The sequence below is a fragment of the Phalaenopsis equestris genome, unplaced genomic scaffold (assembly GCF_001263595.1).
Source record: "Phalaenopsis equestris unplaced genomic scaffold, ASM126359v1 Scaffold000428, whole genome shotgun sequence".
Taxonomy (NCBI): Eukaryota; Viridiplantae; Streptophyta; class Magnoliopsida; order Asparagales; family Orchidaceae; genus Phalaenopsis; species Phalaenopsis equestris.
In genome coordinates, this window is record NW_018164869.1 from 4,226,838 (window position 1) to 4,253,791 (window position 26,954).

Consider the following 26,954-nt stretch of genomic DNA (forward strand, 5'->3'; position numbering starts at 1 on the left):
ATATTCAAAATAAGGTGATTTCCTCTAGACACTTGAAGTTTTCTCTGCATGATATACGAACAAGCATTGTATTTAGTATAAAATTGTAACCATGCTCTCTCAGTTGTGAAAAAAATTACATATTGTTGTACTTACATACTTATGAATTTCTTCATCTGGGCTAGACCCTAATTTTTCCCTTTTCTATGTTCTTACACATAAATTCCAATGTCTCCTCCTACTACTTTTAAATTACATGTATGTGTGTTGGATCTATGTTCAACTCTAAGACCAATTAATAAGTCTACCTTCACAAATCCTCCAACATACAATAAGTCTTAATGACAACTAAATTAGAAATTAGCGGTTAGATTATACTTTGAACATTTTTCTCCTAATTGGAGAGTAGATATTTTGCTCTTGTTCACAAACCATGCACATAAGTAACTATATAACAAATCTTATAATAGATGAGAATTTTTAAGAAAAAATAAACATCATATATGCAATTTTTTATTTCTAAGTTTAACACACTACCTCAAAAATGAATTTATCATAAAATAAAGATTAAACCATGCAATTTTTAATTTCTATTTTTGACACATCCTAAAAAATGATTTGCTCAATTAATGTATTTGTATGTATCATAATCAACTCTGAGAATCAGAAGAAACTGAAAAATATATAGATTTGAGATTCTATATGTTCTTATTAAGATTTTTGTAATATGTTCTAAAATAATAATCGTATTTTAATTTTGTAAATAAATAAAACATGTGAATATATAAACACATAATTATAAAGTATTTCCCTTCGGTTATGTTTGACAACAGTATTCAATAATTGAATCACATAGATCCTTGAGCTTTCCTTGTTTATATATTGGTTCATTTTTTTATAATCCATAAAATAATTGAACCACATAAAATAATCGGTTCATTTTTTTATAATCCAACATCTTATAGAATACATTTCTGCTATAAACAAGATACTATATAAATAAGATATGGTTTAATTTTACAGCTAAAAGAATATGCAATGCATGCCATTTTTTACGAGCATATATATAACTGATGCAACATGTCACAGACAAAAACTCCCACATCAGTTAGGTGTAGGGTCAAAAAATAATATTTAAGTCCTAGATTGCTCACCACCCCTAAGAGTTCTTTTGGGAGGTGACAAGTAGTATCAGAGCCAAGATACTGACTTTTAGGCTCTCCATAATCCAGTAGGACCCTGACGTGATTGGGTGAAGAAGAATATCACGGGCAAAAAATCTCACACCGATTAGTGTAAAACCAAAAAAAGTATTTTGGGCTGCAACCACTTCTAAGAGCTCTTTTGGGAAGTGACAAACAACTTTATTCAAACATTATAGGCTATGGATTTGCTCGAAAAAATTATTTCACAAATTTACCACACCAGAATGTTATAAACATAAATATCAAATTTTAGGTACTATGATATGTAAATTCATAAAAATTATGTTCAACGGATGTAAAGTATAAAAAAAAAAAAAAAATTGAGACCTTTAAGCAGTCATTGCTTTGTAAAGGATTCTCCAAATCATGACAATATCAAGGTACTGTGAAGTAGGTGTCCATAATGTTACTTCATAAATCTTTTGGACATTATAACAAGATTATAAGATCAAATCCCATACATATTTGACACATAAAATCTTCAAAAAACAAAAAAACAAAACAAAACAAACGTTGTCTCATGATAATGCATCTATCTCCACTTGAAAAAAAAAAAAGACCCAAAAAAAAGGAAAAAGTTGTACGGTACCATCAACAACAACAAGTATTTTTGTAAGGATTATTTTGTTTCCTTGCAAAATGGGAGAAAAGAATTGGGCTCAAGAAAAATCCCTTTGGCAATTACATAAACCCAAAGTTGTTTATTGAGCTAGTCTGCACAAAATTATTTCCTGAGAATGATCAGTTCAGTTGACGACATCGAGAACCAGCTTGCGTGACTTGAAAATAGACCACTTCAGGCGCCGATAGTATGCGGCTTGGAGCAGAGCAAGAGACAACACGAAGATCCATTTGAATCCCATCTACATGATGATTGATACCACCCCCCAATTAGATATTAAGTTATTTACAAAAAAAGAGGTTTGTTTTGTAAAAATATCAATGTTCGATATAAATTTTGTTTTATATAGCTGAGTTGATGTTAAAATTCTACTTGGGGAGAGTCCATATTTGAAACTATACAATGCAGATTTTACACATTACTCAATAATAATAATAATAATGATAAAGATTTACATACATATTACTAAATTCCTATGCATTTACATATCTAACATTAAAATTCAATTTTTACATGCATGCCAACCTACCTATGCATGAAAAGGTGTGTATTTCATTTTTAAAAGTCAAAATGGTGGTATTTTTAATGTAACATAAAAGATTTTGGGTGGTATGAAATGTAAAGAAAAAAGTTTATATAGAAGATGGATGGTATGTTTGTCAATGGCCCTAATAATAATAATAATAATAAACAATGAGCACATATAGAATAGTGAGTTTTTTTAGTTTATTTACATTCGAATATATAAATATATCTATATTTATAATCTCCAAATCACAATAAAAATATCATGACATTAGCTTTACGTGAAAACAACAATATCTTTTCATGCATATCTTTTGATGAATTTTAAACAATAGGAAACTACAATGATTTATATATTGCATATGCAGAAATACAAGAGCTAAGTGCTAAATCCCCCATTTTTAAGCACATTAATCATATATATATATATATATATATATATATATATAAAATAAGGAAAATGTGGAGCAAAAAAAAAAAAAAAAAGACCTGAATCCTATAATTTATATCATGCAAACAAGTCAGAAAAGCAAAGATTACCAATTTGCGCTCTTCCATCTCTGGTTCAGCCGCCCATGAAAGGAATGCGACAACATCCTTCCCCATCTATAATGAAAATAAAGGTAGAGTTGAACATCTTAGCCGGTTTACTGACATCAGATAAAATAGTCCAGTACCCCCCAAAAAAGGGAAATTTACATACATAGCACAAAATTTTTATGTATTTACATATCTTACATTTAAACATTCATATTTACATTTATAGCAATTTCGTACTTTAAACATATGCATGAAAATGTGTATTTCACATTTAAAAAGTGGTAATATTCATATTTTTTGTGAAATTAAAGATTGAGTGCTATGTATAACTATGGAAGTTTGAGTGTAAGATATGTAAATAAATATGGAAGTTTAAGTGTAAGATACGTAAATAAATAAGAATTGTGTGCTACGGATGTAAATGCACCAAAAATAAAAACCAAAGAATATGCCAAATTAAATATATATGAATAAAAACTGTAATAAAATACCTGGGCTTCGGTGGCAGGAGTGCCATCTTCATACTCAACAGCACCATCAATAAGCATTTGAGGCATAGCTATAGCACCACCAGGGAAGTATGGATTATAGTGCAAACCATCTCGGATCTAAACATGCTCCAAAAGACAGAAAATGAAAATTTATTAGAAAAGGAAAACAAAATAATATCTAAGAGCACAAATGACTTGATTATAAAAGAGTAAAGTGCCAAAGTAGTCCTCTGACTATTTACATGGTGTCATTTTAGTCCGAGAGTCTATAAAAGTGTCAAATTAATCCCCAAAGTCCTTTAATACGGGTTAAAAAAGCAATCTTTGGAGACTATTTTAGCCCCGATTAAAAAATTCGATAAACTTAATTGACATTTTTATAGACTCTGGAACTAAAATGACTCCCTACAATGACTATGAGGATCATTTTGACACTTTTTTCGATTAAAAAAAGGAACAAACAAACATGGCACTCAGTGAAAATGAAAGTTTCATCAACTTTGCTGTAAAAAGTGCACCATCACAATTAATAAAAAAACCATGGATTTTACTATTACGAGCTATTTTACATGACTTCTATACCACAAACATATATTTATTTGTTTTTATTTTTTTTAGGCTAAAGACTTGATTTCCTATTTAGGGTGCGTTTGGGACAATTTATCAACAGCGGCGGCGTTTCGAAAAATTCGCCTCACCGTTTAAAAAAATCGTTTGGAGAGTGTTTTCCAAAATGATGTTTGCCTCTTTAATTAAATGCGGACCGCGGGTCGAGCCCCACGGTCCAAAGCTTCCTTTGGCATTTTACGCGGTTGCCCTCTTCCGCTTCACTTGACAAGCTTGTCTTCTTGTTTAAAGCTCGCATTATGGAGCTCCAGGATTTCGTCTTAGCACGCAAAAGTAATCTCTGCCTCTTTTTTTCCCAATACATGAACTGAGGCGAAACCCTGTCCCAAAACCCCCAGTGCCTTTCACCAACATACCCGATCTCACTGCTAAGGACGCAACCCTAACCGCGATGGAGTCCCAGATTCAAGCAATCAAGGTCCGATTACAAGAGGAAAGAAGTGCAATCCCCAAAGCCAAGGTTCCAATCTGCCGTTTCTATAGTTTTCACATTATTGTTGTTCTTGATTTGATCCCAATCTCTTAAGATGCGGAAACTCATCCAGCTTTCTCTGCCCCAGCAAAAGAAGCTCATCATATGCTCGCGAATATGCCATATGGGATGCGTGAAAACGTAGAGTTATTTGATTCAACCATGAATGCTAGGTGAATTTTTGGAAAACTAGTCCCATCATTTGTTTGCTTTCAGCTATTAGTTATTTGGGCATATTTATTTTTCAGTTTTAATCTGAACTCGCTCAACCAGAATATCCTTACCGAAGCTTCTACATCTAAAGAGGAGATTAATCTTGCTCCCAAGGTAATAATGGAGTCTCTAATCTTTCACTATCCTTCTGCTTCTATGGAGTATTAATTTTCCCTCTTTTCCTCAATCGAAATAAATCAACAGCTCTGTCAAACAATATGGAAAAGTCTATGGAATTTATTTCAATACGACTTACCTTGTCAAAAGAAGAAAAAAAGAAAATATAAAATAAAATCAAGATGTTGGGACTCCACTTAAAAAAGTTAACACATGATATATCTCCTATATTTAAATGATATAATATTAAGTGGTTTTACTTTATATATTTATTCAAAAAATAATGAAGATAAGTACGTCTAAATATTTCTTCAATGCACTTAGCACAAAATTAAGTGGCTGTTTTGCTAGTTAGATTACTTCAATTTGCACTTAGCACAAAATGAATGTTATACTAGTAAAAGAACTAAATTTGAGCACAGAATGATCATTTATCCAGAAACAACTGCAAATCAGTTGTTTCCTAAACGCACAAATCAAGCAGTCAATCAGCTTATTCAGATCAGCTGTCGATCAGTAGCTTATCAAAATTACTTGGATAAGATGGATGCTGCAGCTGCCCCAAACAGACCCTTAATCTTCGAAATCACCGGCAATTTTGAGTTCGTGCCACAGTCATTTGCTATCAATGCATAGCAAGAAGATGATTCTAAAACCATGATGCTAAATATTCACAGCTGGGTAGAAATAGGGTCTGCATGAAGAGCATATTATCATATTTTATGAAGGTAAGCGTAACAAGCATTTTCATTTTCAGCAAGAGTTTCCACCATAAAACCATGAAGGTCGTATGCAAAGAATCGACAATTGTTTTTTTTTTAATTTTTTTTATGGAGAGCAACTATTTCTTACTCCTTGATGATGAGCTAATTGTATATAAACATCATGAAGTATGATACATGATTTATTTTCTTCAGATCAAAAAAATTTTGAGACTAGCAAAATTAATATGGTCAAAGATTTTCTGCGACAGCTATCAAAAGAAGTAAAACAACAACCTCTGAAAGAAACCTGATACTTTATAGCCTGCAAGGAGATTTAATCAGTATTACAATAAAATCTCCAGCTCAATTACACAAACAGTAAACACGTGTATTTAACATGATATTATAGTCATAAGCTTGACATTGCAATTTGACTTAAAAATGGTGTGGTGAAAAGAATCAAGAACAAAGCATAATGCAAAAGTATGAAGTATATATATGTAACATGGGCCCCTCTAGAGTATAATCAATAAATGATCTTTCTGATATCACTATTCACTTAAACCTATATTATGGTGGGAAGAAGTCCAACATATTCAAGCGAAATCAACAATTCTTGCCTACTTTTCCACTCCTTAACTAGCTATATCCCCTTTTTTTTTTAAATGTTCCTTTAGCGGTCATAAATTCAGTACAATACAAGTACATGGAAGATTTACATACATACCATTCAATTATGTATTTACATAACCAATCCCATAAACTTTATTTTTTACGTAAATACCACACTATCTATTTATGAAAAGGTGTATTTCACTTTTTAAAAGTTAAAATAGTGGTACTTTTGATGTGATATTAAAGATTTGATTTGGGTGATATATAAATATTAAAAGTAAAGTTTTGTTGTTAGATATATAAATTGTGCGGTATTGTATGTAAATGCCCCTACAAGTTTCTATGATGGAATATCATGTTTTGTGCTACATGGCACGGCAGCAGAAGATCCTCTGAAATTTTTTGGTGTCAATAAATAAATTAGAAGATATAAACTTTAACATAAAGGCCACCTATAACTTGAGAGGTTAACAAATCCTGTTGAGGCAACGTTGAACTTCTTGTCAATGGAGATTTTAATCACCGATCAAATGAAAACTTCCAGGAAATGCATTCAAAATACATGCAGATGCTTTAACAGGAATATGTATATTAGATTTAGCTGCACTTAAATAACACTTCGTCGAATCTTGAATGAAATGGACGGCATTAAAATGAAAAGATTTCAGAGAGAATGTGGGTGAGCAATAAATCCGAATAAATAAAAAATGAAGGTGAGATGATCCGAGCTGTGGAGATAAAACAGACCAGATCAATAAAGGCATGCACAAAGATTCTTGCCAACATGAATGGATTAATTTTCTATACTGAGGTTCAAGAAAATTTTACTATCATCTTATTTGTCAAAGCTAGCATTAATACCATGCAATGACAAAAGAACATTAATTAACTTTTTTTTGCAATTGAGGCTTTAAGGATGAGATTTGCAACTATGGTCCGTTAGCTTTTCATGAACCAGAGCAATCAGGTAACTCGAGAGGCTTGCACTGATGCCAAGAATTTGGAACCAGAGCAAACAGAGCTCTGTTTGAAGCCACATAAATATGATTCATTAAGGCCATGTTGAGATGCCAGAAAATTGAGTGGAATGACTCGTAAATAAAAAATCAAAAAGCTCAATCAAGGACTGTATATTTTATGATCATAGCAGGCGCCAAAAATTAGGAACCAGACCATACCAAGCTCAGTTTGAAATCATGTTAATTTGATTCAGATTCACTTGAGAATTTATCCTCTTTCCAAACTTATCATGGGTGGGGGCAAGCAAGAGATTGATATTAAACACAAAAACAGTTGGTCCAATGGTTAACCAATTAACACTGACGCAGGGGTTATGGAGGACCGACCGGTCCTCAAAGGGAGGAGAGCTGCCACTCCTCCCTTTCCCTTCTCTCCCCTTCCCCTCTTTCCTTCTTAGCATCTTCCTAATATAAGTCTTTCCAAATCAAAATTTCTAACATTTTTATTCTTCTTTCCTAAATCTACATTTTCATTATAATTTCTTTCCTAAACTGAATTTTCAAATCAAAATTTCTGAATATTTTTATTCTTCTTTCCTAAATTTCCATTATAATATCATTCTTAAACTAAATTTCCAAATAATAACTTCTGAATATTTTATTCCTCTTTCCAAAATCTAAAATTTTGATTTGATTTCAGTAATGACTAAAATAAAGTCCTAGCCTCATTATAAATAGAGGATGATTTGCTTAGAGATAGGGGTCTTGCTTTTTATATCTAAATTCAAGTTTTACTCTTGTTGTTTTTCCTTCAAGGGTTGTATCCGATGCCGAGATAGTGCTTCAGCTATATTTATTTTTCTTTCCTAAATTTCCATTATAATATCATTCTTAAATTGAATTTCCAAATAATAATTTCTGAATATTTTATTCCTCTTTTCTAAATCTAAAATTTTGATTTGATTTGATTTAAGCATTGACTAAAATAAAGTCCTAGCCTCATTATAAATATAAGATGATTTGCTTAGAGTTAGGGGTCTTGTTTTTTATATCTGAATTCAAGTTTTACTCTTTGTATTTTTCCTTCGAGGGTTGTATCTGATGTCGAGATAGTGTTTCAGCTATATCTCGACCCCGCCGCCCCTGCTGCCCTCCTTCATACTCCACCTGTCACCTACTCTTGCAGCTCCCCTGCAAGCCACACATTCTGGCTGCCCCTTCCAGCACCCTCTGCTCCTCTCCAGTTGTGATTCAAAGCCATCACCATCGCCAACCTACAATCTTATTTCTTCCACAGAAGCCTCACCTCCCCGACCTTCACCGCAGTTATCAATCCAACCTCGATGTCGTTCCTGCTCCTCTCCACCTGCAATTTGACGTCGTTATCAGTGCCAATCTGTTGTCCTACTTTTTCCACATCATCCCAACCTCTTTGGCTTTCAATGCAACCACCAATCTAGCCTCCCCTCGTCGGCCCCCTCCCCATCAAGCGGTTGTGTCTTCTTTGTTGAGTCATTAGTTGTAATCCTTTGTTTTGTGCTTTTGCTTTGTGTGTTGTCTTTCGTTATTTCTAGTCTTCATTGTAACCTTGTTTTAAGTCAATAATAAAATTGTGTCCTACGTCTCGGTTTGGTTTAACTACGATATCAATCATACTACTCCCAACTACATGCGTGATAGTATAAATTTAAAGTATATGCTAAATAATTGATTTAGTTTCATTTAAAAATATTTAATCGATATATTGGCACCCCAATTGAGTGGTTAAAAAGAGCAACCACTTGATATGGTAATTATCTATTTGAGAAAGCAAATAGCTAGTGCTAATACCTTATGCTAATCCAAATTTATATTAATAAACAACAAATTAAGCGGTCAATATCAATTTATGAGCAAATAAGAAAATGATCTATTTAATTAGTAGATAAAATAAGGATAATAAGCAAACATTAATGACATAATTTAAATAGTGCCTAGCTATGGTCCTTATTTAGGGTGGTTTGGTTGGCTAAAAAGAAAGTGTATTGCATTTGAAATGCATGGAATTCCAGTTTTTTATTGTTTGATTGGCTAATAAAAAGGAATTCGGTAAAAAATTGCAGTGAATCTAAAATGCAATAAATAGTTTAATTCAAGTGTATTTAAAATTCGTCGTATTTGAGCACTTTCAAAATACACTAAAAATGGTGTCAAACTGCACCTACTGCAGTTGGCGACTAGGGCGACAAATGATGGCGACTAGGGCGGCAAATGAATTGAACCAAACTGAGGTTCTTGCTCAAGCTTGAGCTCATTTACTAAGAGCTCGTTCGAGCTCGATTCGAGATTTTAAAATTTTGTTTGAGCTCAAGCTCGTTTAGAGTTACTCTGTTCGAGCTCAACTCGAGCTCTAATCAAGCTCAGTTCATATATAGTCTTATAAAGACGGCTAACGAGCAGCACATTCAACAGAATAAATGAGTCGTAATCGAGCCACACACAAGCTTTATTTCAACAGCTTGCTGAGAAAAATAAACGAGCTATATAAAATAATGTTTGTTGAGCCTAAAAATAAATATTTAAACGATATTGTTCATGAACAAGTTGTAATTGAGTCATAATCGAGCCTTAATCGAGCTTGATCATGAGCTTGTTCACGAGCTTGAAATGATATTGATCATGAACATAAATGTACCAAACAACAAGTTGTTCAAGCTTGTTCATTTAATAAATAAGTACCTATAAAAGATGTTCAAGCTTGTTTGATTAATTTAAATTAATAAAACGATCATAGACGAGCTTTAATTAAGCCGATTTGCGAGTACCTTCTCGAACTCGGATTATTTGCAGCCCTAACCACGACCACCCGGTGCTTAGCTACCATCAGTCGCTAGCCCCTCCCAGCCCACCACCTCTGCTAAGGGGCAAATTTCATATTGAGTTCTTTTTTTTTTTTCAAACCAAATGAGTAATTGAGAAGCCTTGCATTTATTTTATATTGAACCAAACAACTCCAAAGTAGTCCAAAATGATACATTACTTTCACATTAAATTATTTTTTCAACAAGCCAAATAGCCCCCTAGTGACATACATACTACTTCAAAGCTCAATCAACATGACAATAATCTATAAAGCATTAATAAAGAAAATATTTCATTAATTAACATCAAATTAAGAAATAATTTATTAGTAGCATAAATCCTATTTGAGCTTTTAACCATTACTTGATTATTCCATAGCAATTCCTCATAATTTCTTGTAGGACCTTAGCGACTGTTTTGAGGACTTTCAAGACATCCAAATTTAGACTTCATTAAGGAAAAAATAAACTCCATAAGGCTTCCCAACCTAAGAAGGGATCTAGGTATCATATGTCCATTTAAAGAAAACGGTAATATTGTTTGAAAGTTGAAATTCACTAGCTAATCGCTCAATTTTAAGCAACTCGAAATCAAAATTGATTTGTTTCGACTCACGAATAGTTCGCTCAAAACAAAATTCGATCCACTCGACACCAAATCGATATTAATTTAAATATAAATGTACGTGCATTTTCACATATAGAGAGTATTTAGTATCGTCACTAGACTTATCCCAATAATTTGGGTTCAGCTTCATGAATCTCATTCTTCAATTCATTCCCATTAGATTGTTATTTAAGGTATTAAATTTGTTCTTTTCAAAACATTTTCAAACAAAATTTTATCCATCTTGCCATAAGTTTACCCATTTTTCTTCTTAAATTTTTTTAAAACTAATTTCATTTATCCATCTAATGAGGATGTTATTTAACCTTTGTTGTGCATGTATAAACTACCTAAGTTTATATTCAAGTATCATATCTTCAATGAGTATCAATGCAACTATTCTTGTACTATAATCTTTTCTTAATTTATAATTTTTAGTATTACATGTATCTATTTTAAGACTTTCTGCCACGTTCAACTTAACTGTCAAAACTTTGACCGTTCAATACTTGATTCATACAATATAACCAACCTAATTTATGTTTTTTTAAATTTATCTTTGCCTAATGATGTTCCCTTATTGTATAATACTCTCAAGGCATTTCACCATTTTAGTTACCTGGCATTAACATTAGAATTTGCATCCTTATTCATATCCCTATTCATCTAAAAAACAAATCCAACACTTAAAGTTATCACTTACGGATCACTTTATCATTTCAACGATATTAACTAATAATTTTTAATATCATACAAACTAAAATTGCATGCTAGCTTTTAATAATTTTAGCATTTTGTCCATTAAATATTGACAAATGATGTTCTCTTGTCATACTAACTTTATGTTTATTTCAGCACGTGTCACAAAAATTAGAAGTGTCATCTATGAAAAAGCATGAACTAATGCACCTCATTTTGAATGTCATTTAGAAGCATATCGATAACCAATTCAAATATATAGACTCAGAAACTGATCCTTGATATAATACACTATTTTTATTGGAAAACTTTAGTTCACTTTAAAAATACTCGTGATATTAATTAGTGCTCAGCCAAAAATATTTTTCATAATTTTCACGTAACTTTAACACGAACAATTTTATTAATTAATGCATACAAAATCAATTCATGTGAGACTTAATCATATACCATCCTAAGATCAATAAAAATAACACAAATATCATTTCTCCGCTCTGTATACTTTTCAACTGATTTACCTTAATGGAAAATTAATTTTCAATACAGATTTTTTTAGCATAAAATCAAATTAATTCCCCTAAAATAATTTGAAGACATACACCATTAAGAATTTAGACCATTTTTAAAAATAACTTTGGAACAAATTAGCTAAAAAATAACCCATTTCAACTCATCTCAGACTTCACTCAAACTAAAAGTAAAATTTTTGAGTTGAGTTGAAGTTGACCCACAAGAGTACAATTTTCCCCACCTCTAAATAAGAAGATTCATATCAAAAAATTAGAATGTGTTAGCCATCATAACCTTGTTGTTGAGTTCAATAAAGATTGTGATTCATAGCATCCATCTTGAAAGGGTCCTCATAGGTCGGTGCAAAGTGGTTCACAAAACAAAACCCCAATATATAATCCTTACCGGGGAGACTACTACATGAAAAGATTGCCCAAAATCTAGCCCATAAAATTTATATTATGCATTATAATAACTTTCTACATTGTAGTGATTATCTACAGCGCTATAAGCTTGACAGGGAAGAAATCAAAAAGATGAAAACTAAGACACTTATTCATAATAATAGACTAATTAATTTTTTTCTTGGTTTATAGGTCCAAATGAAAAGATACTTAAAAGTGGTATGATTTGTTGATCACTCAAATGTCAAGTTCAGAGCGGCATGATGAGGAATTGTCGGGTTTGAATGCTGAGAAGCTACTCTGAAAAATCGCCAATGATTTTGTCAAGATTTAAGTCTAGTTTAGAGTTAGATATCCATAGAGAAATCACGCCCCACTTGATTACAACTTCAAGAAAGGATTTTACTTTCAACATACATGGTATATTTAAAAAAGAGTGCTATGCTTTGCTAGCCAAAGGTAAAAATAATTTAAAAAAGAGTGCTATGCTTTGCTAGCCAAAGGTAAAAATAATTAATCCATTTTCAGCCTCTAGCCCACTTCTAGAAAATGGATGCAAACATTTGACATTTCTTCAACACGCAGTGCAATCTCAGTGCCAAGAATTCTTCCAGAAAGACTTATTGATTAAACCTAAATGTCAAAAATCATTGATAAAACTGAAATAGGAAAACCTATTTATGCAAAGTAAAAAAGGCTTTTTAAGTACATGACTTGAGAAATGTTCTAGTGAAATTGAATAAGCTTCGGAAAGTTTCTCCTTGAACATCATGCAAACCATCCTAACCACATCCACAATTAAATGTTGATTTGTGTCGTAGCAATTTCATATAACTGAATCCACTTGGACCAGTTATGGTCAAGCCTAGAATAAGTCTACCTAATGCTGGCTAAAGTCAAAGCTATGAAGGAAATTTGATATGACTTAGAATTGAATAAATAATGAACTCCTCCTATGGTCTTTCCAAGTCGAGTGAGATCCTATAGTCATCTTAATGTAAAGTTCCCAGTGGAATGATCGAAAGAATAATGCTAAGGGTTGATGAGCTAGCGTTTCTAGCTATGCTAAGTTGGGAATGAACTTATGATGATCTAAAGAATGAAAACTGAGTTTGGATTAATAAAGAGATCTCTAAGCATCTTTAGGAAAGACTAGACGATCAACTAGGAAAGTATCAACCTATTCAATTTCAAATGGCTAAGACGAACAACAGCCAACAAAACCATAGCATGAAGAGCAACATAAACTAGTCAAATAAGAGTATAAAAGCATATATTATATTAACATTTTTACTGCCAACAAAGAACCCCCAATAGCTGTGTATATTAATGAAAATATGCCACAGATACTGAAAAAAAGTCAAAGTTTTGAAGATTAAAAGGATTTTGAGTTTTCATGATTGGACTCAACGAGCAGATTTATGACTAAGAATGAAACCAGAGTTTGGATTAATATGGAGATCTAAAGAATGAAAACTGAGTTTGGATTAATAAGGAGATCTGTAAGCACCTTTAGGAAAGACCAGACGATCAACTAGGAAAGTATTGACCTGTTCAATTTCAAATGACTGAGACTGACAACAACCAACTCAATCATAGCATGTCGAACAGATTAAACCTACTCAAATCCGAGCGTAAAAGCATATATAAAATTAACATTTTAGTGCCAACAAAGAACCCCCAATAGTTGTGCATATTATTGAAAATATGCCACAGATAATGGAGAAAAGTCAAAAAAAATTGAAGATTAAAAGAATTTTTGTGTTTTCATGATTGGACTCGACGAGGAGATTCGGGACTAAGAACCCTCTAATATGCAGCACTTCCAAAAGTGCTAATAACTAGATTCCAATGCAATAAACCTTATATTATGCACAATGATCACTTTCAACATTTTGCCAAGTGATTTAGATGCCATGAACATGGCATTGAAGAAACTCAGAAAGTGAAAAAATGAAAGACTTATTATGATAATAGAATAATAGACTTAACAAAGTTTTCCTTGGTTGATCACCAGTAAAGACACTACAAGCAGCATAATATATTGCGCACATGACGGTCAAGTTTAGAGTGGCATGATACGAACTTGTGAGTTGAAATCTATAGAGCCAATGTCAAGAAGATACTCCAAAATTAGGTAATGATTTTGTCAGCATATAAGCTTAATTTAAAGTCGGATATCAAAGAAAATTCATGTGCCACTTTAGTTGCATCTTGAAAGGATTTCCCTTTCAGCTTTATCTGGGAGACTTATCAAAAGGCGTTCCAGCTACTAGATGATTTCCTAACTGAAGGGAGACATAATTTAGCCATTTTAACCATCTAACCCCTTTTGGAAGACAAAAAATATTATATCCTTCTTCAATGAGTAGTGCAAGAAGCCCGTTGCCTAGAATTCTGCCACAAAGACGTGTTGATAAAACTAAAGTAGGAAAATCACATATATGAAAAGTAAAAAGATTTTAAGTGCATCAGCTTGAGGAATGTTCTATTGAAATTGATGATGACTTGGAAGATCTCTCCTCGAACATCCTGCAAGTCATCCTGACCACAATCAAAATTAAATGTCGATTTTTGAGGGAGCAATTTCATATATACTTTAAGAGGAAGAAGTCCTGCTGATTATAAATAGTGGATTTTTCATGCATGTCATTTCTAATTGCCGGAGAAAGGATGAAACCTAGTGTGTCAATCATCTTTTTTTTTTTTTTTTTTTTTTTTTTTGGGTGAGTACATTAAGAGGGTTTATTTATGTCCAAGTTGTCATGGGGACAAGGGAAGTTCTTAGTGGTTTAGTCATCATCTTTTACGTGTGATTGAGTATTGCCTTTCATCATGGTAGGCTAGTCATCATTCTAATGTAAGTTTACTATAATTGTATGTACTTTATCCTATAATGATACCATGATTCACCGCTGACTCAACCAATATATGGCATTAGAGATGTCATTGATTATGGTCATTCTCACTTTATGTTACTCCATCATAGAATGAACCCCACGATCACTAAAGCTCAAAAGACTCAAAAAACTGAGACAATGAATTGAATTAGCAAGCTTATTTGCTGTGCATATCTCGTATTGTTGGCAACATAAAGACAAAAATTGACAAATAAGCATGGAACAATGTCAAATATAGAACTAATATAAATTATGGATTTCCTATGCCTTCACATGACTACATGCTCAAAATGGTCAAATGAGTGTTTTCACATAGAAATAGATTTACATAACTGGTACCAAAAATTTACAAAATCAATTGAGATAATGACCAGAAGATTTGCTTCGTTAAGGATAGAATGCTGATGATTGGTTATGTTTTTTAGGTTAACACTGCATTATGAACATTTATCAGTAATGATGTATTAGCTCGATTAAATTTTAGGCATATTACTTGGTATTCCTTTTAACAACATATCAATTTCAACAAGATTGAAGAGGACTAGAGAAGCATTACCTTAACTTGAGAAGGGCTTTCCTTGCTTTGGTTAATATGAAGAAGCGTATTTTCCTTGCTATTTTCTTGCCTTTTTTGTGTCTAGAGAGGATATTTCCGATAAATTTATATTGGTTCTAGTTTACCAATAACACAACGCAAATAGCTTTCATTCCCAGCAAACATTTTAAGCAAGTCTATAAAAAGTTTATTATTACAATGAATCCCATTGAAAACAATCTAAAAAGGAGAATTCAATTGGTTAAAGGCTGCCAAACAAATAATTTACAACATCAAGGAGAGATTGAGTGATGCTTCTCATCCTTAAGTTCCCTAACCGTGACCTATGACAAGATGTTCTACATTTGCCTAGGGCTTCTATACTAACAATATCAACTAAGAGCTTCTACAGTAATAATGCCATTAATGCATATATTGGGAGTATATCGAATAGTATGATCCATTCATCCTATTTTACATGTATTTACAAGAGTTGGAACTGACTTGCAAAATGGGATTGTATTTTTATATTATCACACAATGTTCTCAAACATTGTGGTTTTGAGAATCAATACTTTGACGTGTAATAAGATGGCATTCATACTCATATCATGCTCATCAGGGAGCCAGAACTTAAAAGAGTTAACAGAAACCACTTGTTAGTGCATGGACCTAGAGATGGCTTGGATAAGAGGTTGTTTATTTGAGTCATGAAAATAAGTTCTATGAAATGTAGGGTAGCATGTGTACAGCAACCCCTCCACAAACCCTAGTTAAAGCTCAATGCATTGGATTAGACAATTTGTATGCGAAGTCTACTTGATGCAGAATTTATAAAGGTTTAGGATTTCAAACATAGATGCATGCAATCTTTAGAAAAAAAGACAACGAAATGAAATATTTATGGATCTTATTATTTTTATGCAATGGTGAACAAAGCAAACAGATGCACAACTTTTCCAAACTCATTCTGAAAAAAAAGTTAAATATTTACAACGATTGATGCAAAAAAAAAGCCTAAAAGAACTTGAAGCGTGAGATGAAAATCTCAACAAGAAAGGCTGAAGAATAAGGATTCATAAATTCAACAGTACAAATGGGGAAGAGATAATAATGGTGGTTGTGGTGAATTTCACAAAATGGATTCCTCGCCTGAGATCATAAAGTTAAGGGATTTTTACATACGCACCACAGGAAACACCCACGTTTACTCATTTAAGACCTAAATAGTAAATATTATGCCCATACCACCCATCATTTGCAAAAGAAACACACATACTACTCCATCTCCCATTCCTAACACCACTCGCTCGACCTTTTTAAACCACATAGCTTCATCTCGCCCGGTAGAAAGGCTTCCTTTGTCTTGCCAGTAAAACTCTCCCCCCTCATGCACCCTAGTCGTCCTTTATCTCCACGCAAGCACGCCAAGGGTTCTTCTCCAGCTAGCCACCTTGCTTTTGTAATTGTTGCTTCTCCCTATACTAACTAAGAGTCATTTAACAGCCGACAACCCCAATTTTTTTTTAGCACAATCTGCTTCTCTAGAGCCTCCATGCGCGGGAGATTCTCCCCCCCTCCCACGGGATTGTTTAGACTATCTGCTGCAGTCCATAGATCAAGTGGACCGTCGTTTCGCGCATGGACTGAACCAATCCATGTTTTTTTGCTATTGTGGGAAGTTTGTCAGTCATCTTAGGCCACACCTCATTATACTCTTATTATATATTTATTTTTTTGATGTTCTAGGTTTAGTTTTTGTGTGTTTTCTATTAACATACCCTCTGACATCTCTCTTCCCTTCAAGAGTTGTGTCCTAGAGTTCCAAGTGGTCCTTCAATTATATATTGGTTCCCAGGTGATAATTATATTCCCTATCCCTTCCTACATCCCTCTTGCTACACTACCATGCCTTCCTCCTCGTTGTTGTTGTTGCCTCGACAATTGTCCTATTGTTGTCTTTTTGTAGTTCATCGCTATCCAGCCATCATTCTCGTTGTCATAGCCACAAGACAGCCCTCCTTTGGCCCCGCAGTCCCACGCCTTCACCGCCACTGTCGCAACCATTCCCGCTCGATGTTGCCCACCCTGAAACAACCATTCCTAATTGTTTTCTGCTGTTCCAACACCCCCCCCCCCCCCCCCCCCCCAACCAGCTTATTCCAGCTTGCTGCCATTGCCACAATGCCTTCCTTTTATCGCTTTCATGTTGTTCAACCGCCCCAAACAATACATTACCGCTATTTGGACTGTCGCCCTTGCTTGCCCTGCTATTCCAGCTACCCCTAATTTTTGTCGCTTCTCATCTACAACCCAGAAAATTGCTCCCGCCTCAGCCAACCCCCTAACCGTCACCGCCATCACCCGGATGCCTCTCTAACGTGAGTTTGTACGTTGCATGTGTTATATTTTTCTTTTCAAATATGTTAGACTGTAACCACCTCTTTGCATTATTTTAACTTGTCATCAGAGACCAAATAATGCACAAAGTTTTATTGATGTGTATTAAATTAATAAAGAGATGACTACAGATAGCTCAAATGGTTGAATGATGATGAAATGTTAAAAAATTGATATTATATATCATTTACAAGCTCCCGACGAGCTGATTAGGAAGAAATTTGAGTTCCTTACAGTTAAAATGAAGATCCTGATGACAATCATTGTTATAACTATAGTGTATTATTTATGTGTTTAGTATATCTATACTACTTTTGATATTTTGTGTTGTAATCGTCAGCATGTTGTCAGTTGTTCAAGATGATTATACAGTTTCATGTTTAGCTGTGTTGAAAGTGTTGTCAGGTTTTGCATGTTGAATATACTTTGTGTTGAAAGTTTTATGTTTTCATAAATACATGTGATTTATTGATATAAGTTTATGATTATTTTTTATTTTTATTGAGACCATATTTCATTAAAAATAAAAAATAAGCATAAATATATATCAAGATATCCATATGCTTATGAATACATGAAACTTTCAACACAATATTTTATAGATAGAACAATAGAGCAAATTTTAAGTGTTGTTCATAAGTACAATAGGTTTGTAAGCCCCCAGAACAAACAAAAGATTACAACACACTGATTTAATTAAACGTCAAACTGCATAACCATCTTGAACAACCGGCAACATTCTGATGATTACAACACACAAAATATCAAAAGTAATATAGACACACTAAAAATATAAAGAGTACACTAGAGTTATAATAATGACAACTATCAAAATCCTCATTTTAACTGCAAGAGACTCAAATTCATTCATAACATCTTGTCATGAGTTTGTAAATGATATGAAATAGCATTTATTAACAATTCATCATTATCCAATCAATTGAAATATATGCAGTCTTTTAATCAGTTTCGCGTGCATCGATAAAATTTTCGATCATTATTTTATCTCTATTGGCAAGTGATTACATTTGCAGTACACTTTACTTAATTGGATGGTACTCCTTATTGTTGATGAATGACTAGAGTTCATGTTACCTAATTACACGCACCCACCCACACACACACACACACACTCACAAACACACATACTCACAAACACACATACACAACACACATACACACAATTGCGGATTACTTTATCTCAAGTAATGTTAAATAGAAAAAATTAAAATTAAACAAATGACATACAAATGGCTAAGAAATTCAAGTTTTTCAACTCCATCCCACTAGCTATATTATGCAAACATTAAAAAATAATTTTAGAATAGCCTATTAGCCATTTTATGTAAATCAAATTGATACAATATTAAGCATAGCCAAAGTGAGTTATGTTAAATGAAAATATATCATAGCCTTACCTTATAAAATCAACCAAGAAATTGTAAAGCAAAGTCAAACAATTTAAATAAAAGTTAATCATAATTAAATAAATGAAGGACATTAAAGAAAGTTATTAAAATTAAGCAATGTAATATTATGTCAAACAAAACCTAATAAAATCATGTCAAATATTATTTAGCAAAATATATCAAAATCTTATATTTCTTTGTCAAGTAGAGTTATTTTTCATCAGGTAAAATTAAGTTGTCAATCCTAAGAAACCTAAGTTAACCATAAATAAGTCTTAATCAAATTTAACTTAATAGAAGTTTTCTCTATCATTTATAAGGTATGCTAAAAAAAGTAAAGTTAAACTAACAAAAACTGAATGATAATATTCCTCGTCAAACAGATAAATCTAAGTTTATTAAACTTAGTGATGTCTTTCTAGATCAAGCTGATAAATTCAAGTTAAGATAATCTAGCAAACCAAAGTTAAGCTATGTATAATATAAATGTAGTTGGACTTAAAAAACACAGCTTATCTAAGGGAGTTATATTTTCTTTCAAATGGCTAGGATTTGACTCGGGGGAGCAGCCAGTGCGACAAAAAGGTTAGGTTGTCGGTAGTCAAATGGTTCTCGATTAGCAGAGGAAGGAGCAACAATTACGAAAGTAAGGTGGTTGGCTAGAAAAGAACTCTAGGCATGTGAAGAGGAGCTGCATTGGTGAGACGAGCGGAAATCCCATTTCCTTGCAAGGCGAAGTCGTGTGGTTTAACAGGGTTGAGCGAATGGCATTGGAAGATGGAGATGGGAGTGTTATGCATGCTTATTTTGGAAGGGATGAGCGGTATGAGTGTAATATTTACTATTTGATGTGAGTGTTTTCCTATGGTACGTATGTAAAAAACCCTAAAAACAAAGCATTAACAATTTCATGCAATGATTTAATGCACGAGTTATAATATTTCAAGGTCAAAACCTCATTATATCACAATATTATAAATGACTGATGAGTTTTTCAGTGCATTATCCATATATAGATTTGAATTTTAAAAATTCAATCAGTATTCAGTATCCAATACTGATACAAGGTAATAGTAAAAACAATCAACATCGCTTATGCCATAAAGTCAAAAATCAAGAAATATTTCATACTGGAAGGTTAATGTCCAACAAACTAAATGAAATTGCAAGATACATATCTTAAACATATCAAGTATTGCATCTCAGGAAAGGAATTCGTAAATTACCGAAATACCAGCAGGGGGATCGCGGTACCCAGTAAGAAGAGCAAAAACATAGTTTTGTCCATTATGTCGGGCCTGAAAGGATAGTATTGTAATTTAAGCATCGATTGAATGCTGAATACATGTTTTCTTTTATTAAAAAAAATAATATTACCTTAGTTATCAAGCTTAAGTCTGGAGGATATGCTCCACCATTGGCAAATCGTGCTGCTTGTTCATTATCATATGGTTTAGGAAAGCGATCACTTAGTTTTCCAGGACGAGTAAACATCTCGCCTTCATCATTAGGACCATCAACCACCTCAATCTCCGCTGCCATCGCCTTTACTTCATCTTCAGTATATGCCACACCAACAAGATCTCGATAAGAAATCAGAGACATTGAATGGCAAGAAGCACAGACTTGTTGATAGACTTGATGACCGCGGCGGATTCTGGAAATACATTACAACTTGAAAGTATCATTAAATATAAAAATTGAGATGATAGACTTGATAACCGCGGCGGATTCTGGTAATACATTACAGCTTGAAAGTATCATTAAATATAAAAATTGAGAGGATTTCTCACAAAAAATAAGAGTAACTCTGTGCTTTGCATCTATTTTGTATTTGGACTTGAACAATTTAATAGAATAATAAGAGTTGTTTCTTCCATGTGTATTCATAGTTAGTCGTGTTCAACAATTGCAACGAAATGATAAGTAGAAAAAAATCCTCTGAAGCAAATTAACAATTATAAAAAAGCAAAAAATAACTCTGAAGAACAGTCACGAGTTGAATTGACTTATTTAAAGGGGCATTTACATACATACCACACAATCATATACATTTACATATCTAACACCTAAACTTTCAAATATACATGCATGCCACTCAAATCTTTAACATCACATCAAGAATACCACTATTACTAACTTTATGAAAGTGAAATACAACTTTTCATGCATAGGGTTATAGTATAAAAGTATCATAAATGTAAATATCAAACTTTAGGTGTTTAGATATGTAAATAAATAAGAATTGTGCTGTATGTCTGTAAATGTCCCTATTTAAAAAGATGGAAGTGATCTATACTCACGATGCATGATCATAAGAGCTAAGGATGCCTTTGTGCGGCCAAGGATAGCTGGGGCAAGCCAGACCATGCTCTGCTTCATCATCAGCAGAAGCTATGGTAGCAAAGCTTAAAACTCCAGAAACACTAACCCCAAGTAGTGCTAATCCTCTAAGAGATGACATACCGGCAGATCCAGCAAACTCTGGATTCTGCTTCCCCAGAAACGATGACATCCATGGAATCTGCATGCAAAAACTAAAAAATTAGCTCACTAGAACAATGCTCTCAAAGAGTAAATCATAATGACAACTGAAGCTAAAAAGGGGACAATATGTCATGAATGCAGCTATAGTACGAACTTCAAACTTTGGAACTATATAAAAACCTAGTAGTTTACAAGCAAAGGCTATTCATAATCCAAAAAGTGAAGCTCAGTTAAATTACATTCTTCATGAAACTTCTATAAAAATTGCCATAATTATTTAATAACCATGAAAGTGTTGAATAGATGGAGCAAGCTGCAAGTTTATACAGCAAGAATGCAAATCGCGTAGGAAACAGCCATCTTTCACAAAAAGTAAACAGGTTCAACTCCAATGCATGTCAATAACTAACGAGAAGATTGAATGTCATGCATATCCAAGTATTGCCTCCATGTATATAATTCCATGCAAAGATTTACCATTACATTACAATCCTTCACAACTTATTTATGCCCATAACCAACCAAAATGAATAAATATATAAAAAAACTTATGAAATGCGCTGACAAAAGATATCATGAGCCATCAGCATATACCATAGTCATAAAGGATTGCGTGATACTAATAGATGTGTGGATCTCATCTAACATGTCTACATTAGCATGTTGCATAAAATCTAATAAACAAAAAAAATGAAACTTTATGAGAATGCAGGAAAAAAAACAAAAAAGGAACTTTAACAGCTACAAGTGAAAAAAAAGTAATCAAAATAGTGCTCAAACATAGACTTCATGATGTTAAAGCATTCTTAGTATGAGGTCTGCGAGAGCCATGCTTATTAATAGTCTTTCAAGGAAAACACTTATAGAAAACTATATCAAGGTAAAAATTAAAGAAAAAAGTAGCATACAAATTCAGCTAATCAACAAAAGAATTCTTATAGATGTACAAAAACCAACTGCGAAAAAAAAATCAAGTTGATAACTCTTTGGTCATGATAGTACAACTAATATATAACCTCTAAATGGCAACATATATAATCAAAAGGAAAGAGAAAATTAGGGTAATTTTAGCAAAGAATAGCCTACATTGAAATAGGACTTTGTGCAAATCAATCCCCCAATCCTCCTATCACTTCTCATTTTGAGAACTGCAAGCCTCCATTAAAATTGGACAGCTACAAATTATGTGAGATCTTTTTCTTCGAGATGGTAGCTCCATTGGGTCTTCCTATTCTACTATAGCATATTGTAGTAAGATTTGTGATTTCTTAAAGCTTCCATTTGTGGCAAGGGGCGCAACTTATCCAGCCAGTTTTATTTTCTGAATATTTAAAAAAGTGAATCAAATGGGAACTTGGTGGCCATAAAAAATGGATCTAAGGCATGTAAAAAATGTAATCAAATCTATCTGAAAAAAAAAATCAGTCTGAATGTGTAATTTGTTGTAGCTCAATACACCTAAGTAGAGGCTGAAAATTTTTAGATGAAGAAATTTCCTTTTAAAAGCTAGATGCTTGATTATATAATATCTTTCCTAATACTCTATTTGTGCTCTCTGAATATTAATTTGGATTTAGTACGAACAATATTACTGCAAATTTGATAAAATATAGATTTCTATCATAGCGTGGTTTTCAATCAATTGAATGGTGGTTATATTTTTGGATTTATACTAATCACGTCTAGTGAATAGCTATTACATTACCATATACTTCTTAGCAACCACAATTGCAACTTTTGAATGATTTGTAATTTCTTATTGCCACTTTGGAGAACTAATTAAAATGTCTAGTCATTTCCTATAAATATAACAAAATGGATAGCCCAAAAAAAATGGCATGACTTACTGATGACTTAAAATGTAATTTCATGCTCAAAAGCTGGTTAATGCCTCTTCTGGCAGCCATCTAAATAAATTATCTGCATCAAAAACAAATATAGAAAGTCAAAAAATAAAATTAAATGAAGATTTTAAGAAAATATACATTAAGGTGCAGGTAAGATATATACGAAATAAATGCTCCTGAAAATGGATAATAAAGTAAGAAAGCGTAATAGTTTGATTCCAAAATGAAAGGTAAGTATCCCAAGATGCATATGGCAGTTTAAACTCTATATTACTCAGCCACTGTTATGATTCACAGAACATTAATATAGTGCACAATCAATGGGTAACATCTAAGCAGGTAAGAGAAATTACCTCTCTATGAATCAATTTGACAAAATAGTTCTGAAACTTGCACAAACCATGCTCAACTCAAAAATATCTACTTCTACCTTAAACCTTAAGCACCTAACTTTCAAGCCCAAAACCCAATGCCAGTGACAAGAACAACTAAAACAACTTTAATTTGCATCATAGATTCCCTCTGAAATATTAAGGGGCTGTCTGATATCTAGCTTAAACGGTCCCAGACGGTCATTTTGGGCAACTTAAATCTCCGGATTTAATAAATCCAGATTTTTCCGATTTTATTAAATCCGGATAAGCGCGCGAAGAGGAAGGACACGAGGAGGAAGCCTGAGGGCAGCAGGGGGGGTGTGGGAAGAAGGAGGAGAAAGACGACAGTTACCTTCCTCAACGGTTTCGGGTAGCAGCAAGAACTAGCAAGGAGAAAGGAAGGGTGGGAGAATAGGATAGAATAGAACCTCCAGAAATAGCCAATTCGTCGCCGGCGACGGATCTGGTGGCTCTGAAAAGCAGGCGTGTGCCTGAAATACGACTTCGGAGAAGACGGGTAACCTATTTTCTAGCCGTCACGAAGATCTCTGATACCAGTCCATTTCCTAACATGGCGCTCCCGTGACTGGATAGTACCGGTCACCAATGAATGAATTACCGGCTGTTGGCAAAATGGAACATGTGGAGAACCAGTGGACCGCAAATTTTTGCAGATATTAAAAATTTCGATTTTTTTTATAAAATTTTAATATTATTTTTTACACAAATTTTAAACATAAAAAAAGAAAAAAATTTTGAACAAAAAAAGCTAGGTGCATATTTAGGGCCTCTGGTAACAGATTTAGAGCAGGATTTAAGCTGGATTTAACCTAAATTTGCCAGACGACGAACGCTCCGCTCGAAAAAGAAGAGGAGAAGTTACCTTCCTCGATGGTTTCGAGTAGGAGAGGAGCGGAAGGAGGAGAAAAATGGGAGTTTGGGATCACTGGAAGCCGCGATCCCGTCCTTACGTTCCCAACTATCTCCTACGGTGACTGCATCGCTAGGGATTCGATGACGAAGGAGATGGTTTTGGACGAAACAGAGAGACGGGGAGGGAAATGGGCGAGCGTTTTATTAATTTTATTTGATTTTAAGTTAATTTTATTAATTTAATTGATTACTTATATGTAAATAATTATGTATCAGGAATTGGTAATTAATAAAAGATAAATATTAATTTTTTTATTCATTCAATAATTATAAGTTGTAAATAACTAATTAATTATCTTTTATAGATGTCAAAACTCTATTTCATAATTAATTTAATAAAATTTGTATTACTAATTAATTAGTTAGTAAATATATAATGATTAATTATCATAATTTTAAATAAAATATTAATTAAATTAAAGAAGCACGAAAATTTTATATATTTTGAAATGTTTTAAGAATTTGAATTTACATAATTTATGAAATTTTATTTTAATTCATTGTTGATGTGTAACTGTCATAACAAATTTTTAAATCCTCACAGAATTTGTGAAACAGTTTCAAAAGATTTATTATATTTGTTGACAAATAGTTTTTGAAATTGAACCCTTTCTGAATTTGCTAAATCTAAATTTATAGGATTTATTAAACCCTAGTAATTTAAACCTCATTTGTTGTCATACAGACCCTTAATGAAATTAGGCACCATGACGCTAATGTGGCAAACATCACACACCAATTTGGTTCCCGACAAACCACAAAAAACTGAATTTTTATCATCGAGGCACTCCAAACGATGTTAAAATTCCCGGAGCTGATTTGTGAAGTGTGAAACACAACTGACACAATGACCGAGTAACATATTATTCCCACATGGCATATCAAATGATGCATGTACATAAATTTCCCTCCCCTATTAACGGAAATCTTGTTATGATAAAGATGAATAATTAAACCCATGCAGGGTTGTTACCATACAAATCAACCTCCATGTTGGGAAACATGATCATGATAATAATCATGAACCCTGACGGTGCAGTCATAAGGATGCAAATAAGGGTCTTGTCCCATCCATACATGGAAACAACACAAAAAAAGAAAGAACATCTCTCTCCCTCTCTCTCTCCCTCTCTCTCTCCCTCTCTCGCTCTCAAAAAAGGGAGAAACATCTAGAGCTCATCCCCCATGCACTCCTTATCATTGTTGTCTCCATCATCTCCGTCGGCCGCTCTGATAGGTACGGGCTCCAAGAAGTACGTCTACTGGAGAGGAGGGTCATGATTGTCTCCGACCTTGACCATGAACCGATCTAGACATTGAGTCAGCCAAGTAAATTAACTACCTTGGCAATGTTCCTTGTGGGTGAATCAGCATCTGAGGAGATCTGTCTTTCGATTGACTGAGATCAAGCCAAATTGGAGGTCTTTGATCCGTTCATTGACAAAGCGGACCCTTGGTAGAGGAATAGTTGGGCCCTAAAGCCATCCCCAACAATGGGCAGCATTCGGACCACCATCTCCTCCTAGGGGTCAAACTCTACTCCGACTTTGACGCATAAAGCAAAGACAACAAAAGGGTGGTCGATGTTTATCGTAATTCTTCTGCGGACCATATGGAGTATAGACTAGTGAATAACTTGACCAACATCCATTGTGTAGTATTGTTGGATGGCATAGTTTAGGGCAATGTGCTCCTTAATCACTGAGCTCATATGTAGGTTGTGCAGTAATTTGGTATAAATAAAGAACTGTTAGACCTTTGACTCCCGCACGAGGGTGTTATTGAGGAAATCGATGGAATGCCCTTCGGACTTGACCGACCGGGTGTTACCAACCCCTTCGATGAGGTATCTGTAGACCTCATTATAGTCAGAACCATGGTTTATGAAATTGGAGAACTGATCTTTGGCCTACCTTGCTGAGCCGTATATGTTGTTGATC

The 26,954-nt window shown here is 33.5% G+C and overlaps 1 protein-coding gene across 3 annotated transcripts; it reads right to left on the bottom strand.

Moving 5' to 3' along the window:
* Positions 1-1,687: 1,687 nt before the first annotated feature.
* On the bottom strand, positions 1,688-25,142 carry LOC110027419 (cytochrome c1-2, heme protein, mitochondrial). 3 transcript variants are annotated; one of them, XM_020728856.1, is made up of 8 exons: positions 24,965-25,142; positions 23,708-23,780; positions 21,677-21,897; positions 20,751-21,030; positions 20,600-20,671; positions 3,363-3,479; positions 2,872-2,937; positions 1,688-2,047 (listed from the first exon to the last, which is right to left on the bottom strand). In XM_020728856.1, exons 2-8 carry the CDS (start codon positions 23,765-23,767, stop codon positions 1,931-1,933), a joined length of 933 nt encoding a protein of 310 aa, XP_020584515.1. In that variant the 5' UTR covers positions 23,768-23,780; positions 24,965-25,142; the 3' UTR covers positions 1,688-1,930. The 3 variants fall into 3 exon arrangements, with proteins under 3 accessions (XP_020584515.1, XP_020584514.1, XP_020584513.1); XM_020728855.1 differs by lacking the exon at positions 24,965-25,142 and adding an exon at positions 24,434-24,636; XM_020728854.1 differs by lacking the exon at positions 24,965-25,142 and adding an exon at positions 24,510-24,636 and having other exon boundaries at positions 1,689-2,047.
* Between the last annotated feature and the right edge of the window lie 1,812 nt (positions 25,143-26,954).